Source organism: Zingiber officinale, chromosome 10B (genome assembly GCF_018446385.1).
Source record: "Zingiber officinale cultivar Zhangliang chromosome 10B, Zo_v1.1, whole genome shotgun sequence".
Lineage (NCBI taxonomy): Eukaryota > Viridiplantae > Streptophyta > Magnoliopsida > Zingiberales > Zingiberaceae > Zingiber > Zingiber officinale.
Window position 1 is genome coordinate 27,050,294 of NC_056005.1, and position 13,736 is coordinate 27,064,029.

Below are 13,736 nucleotides of genomic sequence, written 5' to 3' on the forward strand. Positions count from 1 at the left end.
TAAACTTTCCTTATTTTCCAAGACTAAGGATGTTAAGTATAAGGAAAAAAAAAAACCCCACTAACACACCCATACCTACCCACGTGCACCCCCACCTCCTCCTTTTTCCCCTTTCTTTTCTCCTCTTCCCCCACGACTTCTCTTTTTCTCTCATTCCCTCTTCTCTGCTCTGTTTCTCTTCAACGGCAGAAGAGCAATCGCAGCAGCTCACTCCTCTTCTCCAGCACGAGACCTCCTTCTCCTTCATCCTCACCAACCAGCAAGAGGGACACGAGCAACAACCCTCCCTTCCCTCTCTTCTTCCTTGTTCTCCTGCATCTGGGCAGCACCACCGGAGCTCCGCCGGAGCTAGCTGTGGTCACGCCGAACTCGCCGAGGTCACTGGTAAAGAGAGAAAGATCATCCATTTTCGTGCTCTTTTGTTTTCAGCCTTCTCTTCTTCTCTAATAGCTTCAACGGCAGTACCTTGCCTTTGCTTTTCCTAGCAAATACCTACTCTTGTTGTCCTTGCTTCTTGGCAGCAACCATCGGAGCTCGCCATAACTTGCTGGAGTTGCCAACAAAGAGGGGAAGAGAACCCTAATTGCTGCCCTCATTTCCAGCAGCCACACAAAACCCTTAGAAGGTATATTTTAGGTTGCTTTGGGTTAAATTGATGTGTAGTTAGAAGGGTTATCTAGATTAGAACAGATGTTGTATTTAGGAATGCGAAGTGGTACGAGGTATCGAGATCAAAATAATTCACTGATTTTGAATCAGAGATAATGTGTAGATTTTAGGTCATTATTATTATTAGATAGTATTTTGATTATTTAAGTTATGTTTGATATTGTGTTTGTAGATCCGAGCTCGAGTGGAGCACGGTGACCTGCCGATACTCGGAGATTTTGCTGTATATAAGGTGGATACATCTACTCTTGTCTATTTCCTTGTGCATGAAAAAAATATATAAATTGGAATATGTATATATTGTATTATTGTTTTCAAAATGGGGATTAAACTGATATTATAAATAGCGAAATGGGCTAAAATATTAAAATTATTGGAGGGTAAATAATTAATATTATTTCTTGTTCACATGTGGGTTCATATTGGGATTGATATGGGAAGGGTTGTTTTTAAAATTAAAGAAATATTCTGAATTACTCTTCTGTTGATACCTTGTCTCTTTTGACTTGCTTGACCTTTCATACTTCATGCTTTTGATACTCTATCTGTTGATACTTGTAGCTTTTTATCTGTGGACCCTATAATGATAACTTAATAGATTTGATACGAAAATATTACCTTGATTGACCATTCAATATGAAAAGAGAATAATCATGATAAATGGATGAATATAATCATAACGGTGAATTAATAAAGATAGTAAATGAAGAATTAAAAAGTGAAGACTATGAGCCTAGCTTTATACCAGAGCTCTATATTAGAGTATTGGACCGCCCACATGTTATTGTGGTAGCGCGGCGGCCGCGGTCCAGAGTACCTGACCGTACACCCGAGGTGTGTTGGCATGATGTAGCCCTCGGTCAGTGTTTATTATGTCTTCCACCGGTGAGGGCTGATAGCCCGTATGTCAGATGACGTATGCGACAGTTTTATACTCTTAGGAGGCTTTTAGCCTATCCATATGATATTTCACCTCTGATGATATTGGCTCCAGTGATTCACTTTTTAGTTGATTTACCAGATTTAGACTATTGATATACATGTTGATCTTACCATGATAACTTATAATTGAGTAATTAAATAATAAGATTGAAGAATTGATTTTCTTAATGATGACAAGTGATGATAATGTGAAGATCCCAAACTCTATCTAAAAATTTTACCTGATTATAGATAATGAGAAGATGATTATACATATATATGTATAAATGTAGAACTTTAAGAATAATCCTAAAGTTGTAACAAAAGATGATGATTTATTCTACTTCCTTGACTTCTTCAATAAGATTAAATTCATGCACATCTTTCTTGAGTATCCACTTAGCCATTTGGCTAATTTGCTACATTCCTTGGTCTCCAGTTTTGCAGACACAGGGATCCTTTTGATATTATAGTTGATTTTGGACTTTCATAGAGTTGCTCAGAGATCTCGACGTGCTGATTTTTTAGTTTGTTTTACTTTTGTTTCGCTGTATTTACATTTTGTAATTTTGTTACAGATGTCGTTTATCTGTATAGTAATTGTAGTTTATGAAAACTATGACATATACATATAGTTGATACATTTCGTGGTTATGTTGTTTCTATTTTATGTATGTTCTGCTGATGAATCTGTTGTTTATGTTTATATATTGTGATGTATGTATGTATGCTTCATATTATCACCGGTACAGGGGAGATGTTGCCGGATTTTTATCTGGCAGGGACTCTTCTGGGGGCGTGACAATTTTATTGGTATCAGAGCTTCGTTTTTCATTTTCTGTTCGTGGGTTTTGGCTTTATTTCGAGATTTTTGGTTTTCAGTTTATGTACTTCTCGAGCAAAGGAATTTTTATACAAGTCGAGTTGTATCTCTGAGCTATAGGTTTACAGGTCATTCTTTGTTTTAATTATCTTGATTATGATTATTGAAAATTTTCATCTGATTTTATAGGCAATGCCACGAGCCCGTGGTCGCGGTTGGGGCAGTAGCCGTGCCCGTAGTCGCAGTCGTGGTTGCGACAGTGGTAGTGGTCGTGGTCGTGGTCGTGCATGTCAGCGTGCCACTACTACTGATCTTGGTTTGGATGAGGCTCCTATCTCCCCATCTGAGTTGATACCGGGAGCTCAGGCTGGTCCCAGTATTGGAGTCGGTGGTCAGACTGAGGGACAACCTCATCTTGTTGCAGCTCAGGTAGCCGTACCAGCCATTCCTACAGCATCGCTTATTATGGAAAAGGCCCGTATTCCTTTGCTTGCTAGTTCAGCAAAGGATCGTTTTACGCTGTTCCATGGAGGCACCGATCCTTGGGTGGCGCGTACATGGTTGGAAGATATTGAGGGCACTTTTGGATACATGTCCTGTTCAGACACAGAGAAGGTAGAGCTAGCCGCTTATCATTTTCGAGGACAGGCATCCACATGGTAGAAGATGCAAAAGGCAGTCTTTGGGGATCAGATTATCTCTTGGCAGTCTTTTCGAGAGGCGTTCGAGAGACAGTATTTTCCTGCAGCATTTTGTGTTGCTCGACGCCAGGAGTTCATGAGCCTCAAGCAGGGTGATCGAAGCGTGCTAGACTATAGTGCAGAATTTAGCAGACTTGCTGAGTTTTGCCTACATATGGTTGCTCAGGACTCAGACCGTATGTTTCACTTTACACAGGGACTGGCAGCATATATTCGGATCAGGATGTCTGGATTTCCTGTTACTACTTATCGAGAGGCACTTGATCGAGCCATATTTATTGAGATGACTCAGCAGCAAGTCTCTCAAGAAAGAGAAGCCAGCCGACAGACCTCGCAGAGCTCACACTCTAGACAGCAGAGTCGAGGTCGTCGATCTCGTGGTCAGGATACGACTAGAGAGTCTTCACAGTCACGAAAGGTGGCCAAAGTATCACAGGGATCTAGTCGCCCAGTTCCATCACAGCGAGGCCAGATATCGGTGAAGTGTTTTCAATGTGGTGCACCAAATCACCTGGCATCAGAATGTCCACTGGATAAGAGTATATGTTTTTATTGTAAACTGCCAGGACATATGCAGAAAGATTGCACTTTGAAGGCACAACATCAAGCAGGAGGATCACAGTCTCAGCAGGCTCGACCTACCTCACGACCTCCACAATCTCGGCAACAGAAAGGCCCGCAGAGATCTCAGCAGTCTCAGCCACGAAATCCCCCACCTACACAGTCTGCTCACCAGCCACAACTCTATCATTTGCAGTCCCAGGTGGAGAGTGAGTATCACTCAGTACCTCCACTTCAGCAGTATCTGCCAGCTCCATCTCAACAGTACTTGCCAGCTCCATCTCAGCAGTATTTGGTAGCTCCACCCCAGCAGTACTTGCTGCCTCCACCCCAGCAGTACTTGCTACCTCCACCCCAGCAGTATCAGCCACAATTATCTTATCAGCCTTCGACCCAGTCATACCAGCCTTCGCAGGATCAGAGTCAGCCCTCTTCTTCTATCCAGAGGGGTCAGCTATCAGGTCTTGAGCCAGGACATGTTTATGCTTTGACTCGTGAGGAGGCACAGCGAGCTGTAGGATCTGTTATCCGAGGTATTATTTCTGTTTATAGTATTCCTGCGGATATATTGATAGATACGGGTAGCTCGCATTCCTTTATTTCTCCTGAGTTTGTATGCAAGATTAGGAGGGTCCCAACTCTTCGACCTTATGGATTATCAGTATTGACACCATCAGGTGGAGTATTGATGTCAGATCAGGAGATCAAGAGTTGTCCTTTAAATTTCGATAGTCATATCCTTACAGTGGATCTCCAGGTGCTAGAGATGACTGAATTCGATATTATTTTGGGTATGGATTGACTGTCAGAGCATCATGCCACTGTCGATTGTCGAGCCAAAGTGGTGACTTTTCAACCCTTAGATCAATCATCATGGAAATTTATTGGGATCAATGATCGAGGGGTATCTATTATCTCAGCTCTCCAGGCTCAGCAGTTGTTGGCTCGGGGATGCAAGGGGTATCTCTTGTCTTTAGTGAGTTCCAATGTGGATAGTTCTGTCCAGCTTTCTGATGTCCACATAATACGTGAATATCCCGACGTATTTCCTGAAGAACTTCCTGGCTTGCCACCTCGGCGACAGGTAGAGTTTGCCATTGAGTTGCTTCCTGACACAGCTTCGATATCGAAAGCTCCATATCGGATGGCACCAAGAAAACTGAAGGAACTAAAGATTCAACTTCAGGATTTGCTAGACAAGGGTTTTATCCGTCCTAGTGTTTCTCCTTGGGGTGCTCCAGTGCTCTTTGTTAAGAAAAAAGATGGATCCTTGAGGCTCTGTATTGATTATAGGCAGTTAAACTCTGTAACTATCAAGAACAAGTATCCTCTACCTAGAATAGATGATTTGTTTGATCAGCTTAAAGGTACCTGTGTGTACTCAAGAATTGATTTAAGATCAGGCTATCACCAGTTACGAGTTAGAGATACAGATATTCAGAAGACTTCCTTCCGTACTCGGTATGGACATTATGAGTTTTTGGTAATGTCGTTTGGGCTTACCAATGCTCCTGCAGCATTTATGGATCTAATGAACCGGATCTTCTTAGAATATTTAGACTGGTTTGTTATTGTATTTATTGATGACATTCTGGTATATTCGCGATCAGAAGAGGAGCACGAACAACATCTCAGAATAGTTCTAGAAACTTTACGGAAGGAACGCTTATATGCTAAGTTCAGTAAATGTGCTTTTTGGCTGGGTTCTGTGGGATTTCTAGGGCATGTAATCTCTAGCAAAGGGATTTCAGTAGATCCCCGGAAGATTGAAGCAGTTGACCGATGGGAACAACCAAAGTCAGTGCAGGAAATCCGTAGCTTTCTCGGATTAGCTGGGTACTATCGGAGATTTGTGGAAGGATTTTCTAGTATTGCTGCACCTTTGACTCGATTAACTAGAAAAGGAGTCAAGTTTACTTGGTCTGAGGCTTGTGAAGCAAGCTTCCAAGAGCTCAAGCAGAGATTGGTGAGTGCTCCAGTATTAGTTATTCCCTCTGGAGATGATGGATTCATTCTTTACACGGATGCATCTATTCAAGGATTAGGGGCAGTTTTGATGCAGTATGATAGAGTAGTAGCTTATGCTTCTCGTCAGCTAAAAGATCATGAGAAGAATTATCCCGTGCATGATTTAGAATTAGCAGCCATCATTTTTGCCCTTAAAATTTGGAGACATTATCTCTACGGTATTACCTTTGAGATATTCACCGATCACAAGAGTCTGAAATATCTTTTCACTCAGAAAGAGTTAAACCTTCGACAAAGAAAGTGGATGGAGTTTCTGAAAGACTATGACTGCACTATCAACTACCATCCTGGAAAAGCTAATGTAGTCGCAGATGCATTGAGCAGGAAGTCTAGAGGAGTATTGGCAACTCACAGGGTGGCAGTTACAGATCTAGTCAGACAGTTTTTAGAGTTAGATTTAACTGAAGTAGGGCAAACACAGCGTGGTATTCTGGTCTCCTTGATCGCACAGTCCCCATTGGTGGTGTAACACCCCTAGAAAGCCTAGAAGGGTAATGGGAGTACGAATGAAAAGAGGATGTAAATACTCTATGTTAAATATTAAGATGGATTTAGATGATTAAAACTTTATAAAAGAAAAATAAAGTTGAGAATATAATCATCTATACATGATTTAAAATGTATAGAATTAATGTGGACAAAAGAAAGAAAGAAGAGATAATATGTACATGTATGAAATATTTATGCATAATGCATAATATATATGAATTATTATGTGTAAAAGAAAATAAAATGTTAGAAGAGAGATTGAACCTTGGATCTCTTGTAGGGAACATGTATAGGATACCAAAGGGGATAGGAGAATTATTAGTAAAGAGAGGAAGGATTAAGTAGTTAAGAATAAGAAAGGATTCTTTCTACTTAAAAAGAAAAAGAAGTAAAAATATGCATAACCAAGTTTTGAACCTTGGTTCTCTTGTGGATGCATGCATGTGTTAACCAATTGGGATAAGAGAGGATATTGTAAGAGGAGAGATAGAAAATTTTATTAAAGGAGAGAAAAGAGAGAGATTAAGAGAGAACTCACAAGGCATATCTCTAGAATATTCCTATCATAAAGAAGAGGAATAAATGGGGAGGATGAATCAAGTCAAATTTCCTCCCCTCATTTTAGTATAAATAGGCATGGAGGGGTGACTTCAAATTCATCCTCCACTCCTCTCCCTCTCCTCCTCCCTCTTGTGCCGAGACCCCCCTCTCCCTCTCCTTTTCTTCTTGTTGCCGAGCAACACAAGAGGAAGGAAGCTCCTCTTCCTCCTCACTCCCTCCCTCTTCTTTCTTTCTTGTTGTTGCCGAGCAACACAAAGAGGAAGAAGCTTCTTCTTCCTCCCCTCTCCACCAAAAGACCTAGTCACTCCTTTCCCTCCATTGGTGCCGAGCATAGCAAGCAAGGAAGAAAGGTCCAAACAAGCTCTCAACTCTAGGAAACTTAAGCGAAGAAGGTAAGCTTCCCCTCACCTGTGGTACAAGGCTTTTTATATGTTTTTATGATTTTTTGAGAATTTTAAAACCTAGAAACAAGTATGAGAAAATTCGGTTAAGAAGAACTTTCGAAATCTAGTGATGTTTAACTAGTCTTCACTAAATGATAGATTTTATATGCCATGGAAAAGGATTCTTCTTCACGTTTTTATACCTATATGATGCTTGATAAGAGGAGCACTTAACTCTAGAATTTCGGCCAAAAAAAAAAAGGGAAAGAAGGAAACCTAGGAAATGTTATGCAATGAAATTTATGTTATGCCATGATATGTGATAGCATATGAAAGGCTATACATAATGAGAAGAATGAAATTTATGTAAATGCCATGATATGTGATAGCATATGAAATGCTATACATAATAAGAAGAATGAGATTTATGTAAATGCCATGATATGTGATAGCATATGAAATGCTATACATAATGAGAAGAATGAAATATATGTAAATGCCATGATATGTGATAGCATATGAAATGCTATACATAATGAGAAGAATGAAATTATGTGAATGCCATGATATGTAATAGCATATGAAATGCTATACATAATGAGAAGAATGAAAAATGAAATGCATGAAAGATTGTTAAGGATATGATATGATAGTTATGCATGATAAATTACTTTGTATGGTTTGTACCAAGGGTGGGCTCCGTAAACGCCCCGGGGTCGATGGAATAAGACTCGGGCCTCATCAGTAATGGGCTTCTGATGCCCTAGGTCGATGGAGTAAGACTCGGGCCTAGTATGTATGTATGGTAGGGTTCAAGACTTGCTACCTTGGACCTACATATGATGTATGTGGTACAAACCGGGATCCCCAATGATGATGATATTAATTTCAAGTACTTACAAGTATAAGTTTTCAAATTCATGATGCATTGCCTGCATATGTGCTTGAATTAGCTAATGATTTGATATGATGCCATGATGATATGAATATGATACCTTTGTATGTTATATGCTTATGATATTACGCATGATATTAATATACGATGATTTTCGGTTTTAGTGAGTAGGAAAGGAACTTACTGAGCCATGAGTGCTCACAGCTTACTTTCCTTGTACCGCAGATAAAAGAACTGGATGAACTAGAGGAGCAACAGGAGGAGCGGATAAGGATGTGTGTGGTGGTGGCTCGGCAAAGAACGATTCGGACAGATTAATATGATTAGTTATAGAATCAATATATGCATATTTTATCTGTGATATCATGCTTATTTAAATAAAATGAATAGTTTAAAAGTTTTTTTTTCTTCCGCTGCTATAGTATAACCAAAGCATGTACGTAAGTAGTATAAAGAACGTAGCGCCGCCTTTGGTTGGGTAAGAAGGGCGGGCGTTACAGGTGGAGCGGATTAAGGAAAGTCAAATGGAAGACCAGTATCTCAGATCTATAGCTAGTGAGTTGGAGTTAGGCCCCAAGCCAGAATTCACACGTGATATGGATGGATCTCTTCGATTCCGAAGCAGATTATGTGTCCCATAGGTACATCCTGTTAAGGAGGATCTTCTTCGAGAAGCCCACCGATCGAGATTTGCAGTTCATCCTGGTGGTACACGGATGTATCGAGACTTGAAATGATCATATTGGTGGAAAGGTATGAAAAGAGATATTGCAGACTTTGTAGCTCGGTGTCTAGTTTGCCAGCAAATTAAGGCAGAACACCAGAGACTGGCCGGGTTACTTCAGAAGATTACAGTGCCAGAATGGAAGTGGGAGCATGTCACTATGGATTTTGTCACGGGGTTACCAAGGACCCAGAGGAGACATGATTCAATCTGGGTGATTGTCGATCGGTTAACTAAATCAGCACATTTCTTATCGATTCATAAGACAGAATCTCTAGATCGTCTAGCAGAGTTATATTGCAGAGAAATTATTAAACTCCATGGTATTCCCCTCAGTATTATTTCTGATAGAGATCCACGTTTTACTTCGAGATTCTGGCAAAGTTTCCAAAAGGCGTTGGGAACCGAGTTGCGCTTTAGCACCGCTTTTCATCCTCAGACTGATGGGCAGTCGGAGCGCACTATCTAGACTCTAGAGGATCTGTTGCGTGCTTGTGTGCTAGATTTTGGGGGTAGTTGGGAGGACCATCTACATTTGGTAGAGTTTGCTTATAATTGTAGGACCGATGCGGCCGGGTAGAAGGGGGGTTGAATAGCCCTGAAAAAATCAAACACAACCCTTTCTCGTACGATTAAGCTAACTCATAAAAAATAGATTAAACAGAAAATAAAGCATAAAAATGAGGCACCGAATTTGACTTGGTTACAACCGGGGAGGTTGTTAATCCAAGGATGAAGATCGCACTAAGAGCTCCTTCAGGCGGAGAAGCCTCGTTTACAGCAGTGTAAGCACAGAAAGACAGAAGCTAATCTAAACAGTGGAAGCACACAAGTGTTGTTTACAATTTCTGAACTGATGAAGAGCTTCTGGACCAAGGCTATATTTATAGCCTTGGTCGGGGCGCCTGGAAGGGTTCCGGGCGCCCTGGGGGGGATAAAGTTTTATCCCCCAACGTTCAGATCACGTAAATCGCGATCTTGGTCAAAATCAGGGTCCGGGCGCCCGGAAGCATTCCGGGCGCCCCGGAGCAAAAAGTCAACTGTGGTTGACTTTTTGTCCGGGACCACTTCTCCGTTAAGTCCCCGTCTCGGTCCGGGTCTTCTGCTCCGGATCCGCTTGATTGGGTGATCTCTGACATCCGGAATAGGGCTCACCCGAACCCATCTTCCGGTCTTCTCGAGCGTGCTTCCCTCCGGCTTCTCGTCCCTCGGAATTGCCGCGTGTCCCTTCTCGTCCACCAGCGTACTCATCCGCAGACTTCGTCCCTCGATCGCACCCCGTCGCGCTAGCTGCGTCTCTTGCTCCCCGAGCAATCTTCCGCTCTGGCTTTCGTACCTCGGAACCATTGCGCGCACTTCCTTCTCGTCCGCCGGTGTACTCTTCCGCAGCGCCTCGTCCCTCAGACGCACCGCGTGCCGTCCTTCTCACTAGCTGCGTCTTCCGCTCGAGTACCTGTGCTCCTAAGCTCCTGCACACTTAGACACAAGGTTAGAAAACAACAGAACCTAACTTAACTTGTTGATCACACCAAAATCAACCTTGGGGTTCCAACAATCTCCCCCTTTTTGGTGTGATCAACCCAAGTTAAGCTAGGGTTAACTAGACAAAAAATAAACTAACTAAATTTACAATTTAGTGCACAAAGATAGAGAAAAAAAATAGTTTCAGGCTACCTCCCCCTAGACTTATACTTATCCTTCTCCCCCTTTGATCACAAAAAAAATGGGGTTCCAAAAAAAATCTAAGGGTTAAAGAAATGGGTTCCAAAAAAAATCTAAGGGTTAAAGACTTAGAAAATTTTGAAAAGCTACCTTAAAAAAAATTTCTAAGTCAAAAGATTCTAAGTTAGAAAAAGAATTTTGCAATCAATAAAACTTAATTAAATATTTTGAAAAATATTTTTGAATCAATAAAAACAGAAAAAACTCTAAGTAAAATTTATTTTTGAAAATAGAATTTTAAAAAAAATTAATTATTTAAAAAAAAATTATGTCAAAATTTTGAAACATGTTTGAATAACTTTTTAAAGCATTAAATAATTCTAGTATTAATGCTTTATTAATTAAACATTTATTTCAATATTTGGCTTCCAGGCAGTAGCGAGGCACTAGGCCTTCTTGGTTATTGGAGCAACCACCACTTTCTAGTCAAAGCCCATAAAGAAATTTTTGTTTAATTTTCTCACTTAAAGCGCTAACTTTGATTTTAAAATTTACACTAAGCAAGATTTAGGAACCCAATAAAGGTTCCAACCTACTGGATTAACTAAAAATTTCTTAGGGACATATTTTCTAGAGATATTTTTAATTTGTCCCTGGTGATATCTATAATACCAATTCAAATTATTGAACCTTCTAAAATTGGTTTTAGATGAGCAAGCAGAGTTTTTCAAGTTTTCTACTTGAATTTTTAAATTTTGAATTTCTAATTTTAATTTTTCATTTTCTAAATTTGATTTATCTAGCATTTTTAACGGACAAGATGTAACTAATATTGCTTTTAAATCTTTATTTTCATTTTCTAATTTGCAGCAATCTTTAGTTAAAATTTTAATGAATTTAAACATTTTATCAGGAGGAAGAGATCGTACCTCACTTACCTTGTCGATCTCGTTGTCGGTTTCTCCCCCTGAACTGCTGCTCTCTTCGGACGTGGCTCCCCCTTCATCGATGCTTTCGATGCTCATTTCGGAAGAGCTTGACTCGCAGTCGTCGTCTTGATGACTCGCCATTAACGCGAGCCCGGAGAACTCCTCGACTTCCGACGACATATCGTCCCACGTCGCTTTTAGGGCCTTGCGCTTTTGGATAGGCTTCTTACCCTTGTCCTTCCCTTTGTTCTTCAGTTTAGGGCAATTGTCTTTGACGTGCCCTTCTTCATCGCAATGGTAGCAGCGGATGATTCTTTTCTTTCTTCCCTGCGGATGGTTAGATTTTCTAGATTTACAAATATTTTTAAATCGTCTTACCATCATTACCATTTCCTCGTCGTCGAAAGAAGATTCTGACTCAGGTTCGTCTTTCGAAGCTTTAAGAGCGACATTATTCTTGGGCTCCTTCGGACCTGCACATCTTGACTCATGCACTTCAAAAGTTGAAAAGAATTCGTCTAATGAAATTTTTTCTAGATCTTTTGAAATGTAAAAGGCATCTACTAGTGATGCCCATTTTGAGTTTCTAGGAAAGGAATTTAGGGCATACCTTAGCGAATCTCGGTTACTTACCTCTTCTCCGAGATTCGTAAGTCTAGTGATGAGTTCCTGAATCCTCAAGTGTAGATGTGCAATTGTTTCACCTTCTTCAAATCGGAGGTTTGTAAGCTGGTTACGAAGTAAATCCCGTCTTGCAAGTTTGGCTTCGGATGTTCCTTCGTGTAACTCCAGGAATTTCTCCCAAAGCTCCTTTGCCGAGTTGTAGGTACCGACTCGATTGACTTCTTGTGTTGGAAGTACACTTAGCAGATGGAATTCTGCTTTCTTGTTTGCCACGTGGTCAGCCTGCTCCTTCTTTGACCATTGATTTCTTGCTTTGCCCTCTGGTGCTTCATAGCCAAATTCCATTGTTAGTAATAAATCATAATCTGTTTCAAGAAATACCTCCATTCGATTTTTCCAGCTAGCGAAGTCCCCTTCGAATTTTGGTGCGTGGATGTTGGATCCGGCCATCTTGTTGCTTCGTTCGGCGGTTAGTCCTCCTGAAGCGCCTCGGCTCTGATACCACTTGTAGGACCGATGCGGCCGGCTAGAAGGGGGGGTTGAATAGCCCTGAAAAATCAAACACAACCCTTTCTCGTACGATTAAACTAACACATAAAAAATAGATTAAACAGAAAATAAAGCATAAAAACGAGGCACCGAATTTGACTTGGTTACAACCGGGGAGGTTGTTAATCCAAGGATGAAGATCGCACTAAGAGCTCCTTCAGGCGGAGAAGCCTCGTTTACAGCAGTGTAAGCACAGAAAAACAGAAGCTAATCTAAACAGTGGAAGCACACAAGTGTTGTTTACAATTTCTGAACTAATGAAGAGCTTCTGGACCAAGGCTATATTTATAGCCTTGGTCGGGGCGCCTGGAAGGGTTCTGGGCGCCCTGGGGGGGGATAAAGTTTTATTCCCCAACGTTCAGATCATGTAAATCGCGATCTTGGTCAAAATCAGGGTCCGGGCGCCCGGAAGCATTCCGGGCGCCCTTCCGGCGCCGGACGACTCCGGCGCCGGATTGGTTCAGGCGCTGAGCAAAAAGTCAACTGTGGTTGACTTTTGTCCGGGACCCTCTCGTTAAGTCCCCGTCTCGGTCCGGGTCTTCTGTTCCGGATCCGCTTGATTGGGTGATCTCTGACATCCGGAATATGGCTCACCCGAACCCATCTTCCGGTCTTCTCGAGCGTGCTTCCCTCCAGCTTCTCGTCCCTCGGAATTGTCGCGTGTCCCTTCTCGTCCACCAGCGTACTCATCCGCAGACTTCGTCCCTCGATCGCACCCCGTGCCGACCTTCGCGCTAGCTGCGTCTCTTGCTCCCCGAGCAATCTTCCGCTCCGGCTTTCGTACCTCGGAACCATCGCGCGCACTTCCTTCTCGTCCGCCGGTGTACTCTTCCGCAGCGCCTCATCCCTCGGACGCACCGCGTGCCGTCCTTCTCGCTAGCTGCGTCTTCCGCTCGAGTACCTGTGCTCCTAAGCTCCTGCACACTTAGACACAAGGTTAGAAAACAACAGAACCTAACTTAACTTGTTGATCACACCAAAACCAACCTTGGGGTTCCAACAATAATAACAGTTACCACTCTGCTATTCAAATGGCACCGTTTGAGGCACTTTATGGCAGAGCATGTAGATCTCCTATCCTATAGGATGAGGTCGGTGAACGTCAACTCTTGGGCCCTCAGAGTGTTCAGCAGGATGCTGAACTAGTACGAACTATTAGACAGAGACTGTTGACTGCTCAGAGTCGTCAAAAGAGTTATGCAGATAAAAGACGAAGA

The 13,736-nt window shown here is 41.7% G+C and overlaps 1 protein-coding gene and 1 long non-coding RNA gene across 2 annotated transcripts; both read left to right on the forward strand.

The window, feature by feature from the left end:
• Positions 1–541: 541 nt before the first annotated feature.
• On the forward strand, positions 542–2,083 carry LOC122030593. The gene is made up of 3 exons (XR_006125483.1): positions 542–625; positions 842–901; positions 2,030–2,083. It is a non-coding gene; the product is annotated as an uncharacterized LOC122030593 (long non-coding RNA).
• Positions 2,084–2,605: 522 nt separating this feature from the next.
• On the forward strand, positions 2,606–5,315 carry LOC122029037. Its single transcript, XM_042587997.1, has 4 exons — positions 2,606–3,028; positions 3,122–4,208; positions 4,596–5,158; positions 5,286–5,315. The coding sequence occupies exons 1-4, from the start codon at positions 2,606–2,608 to the stop codon at positions 5,313–5,315; spliced, it is 2,103 nt and encodes a 700-aa protein (XP_042443931.1).
• The last annotated feature ends 8,421 nt before the right edge of the window (positions 5,316–13,736 follow it).

Coding starts and splice junctions, on each gene's coding strand:
- LOC122029037 (XM_042587997.1), top strand. CDS start 2,606: ATGCCACGAGCCCGTGGTCGCGGTTGGGGCAGTAGCCGTGCCCGTAGT. Junction 4,209..4,595: donor TGTAGGATCTGTTATCCGAG/GTATTATTTCTG, acceptor CTATTATCTCAG/CTCTCCAGGCTCAGCAGTTG. Junction 5,159..5,285: donor ATGGACATTATGAGTTTTTG/GTAATGTCGTTT, acceptor ATTCGCGATCAG/AAGAGGAGCACGAACAACAT.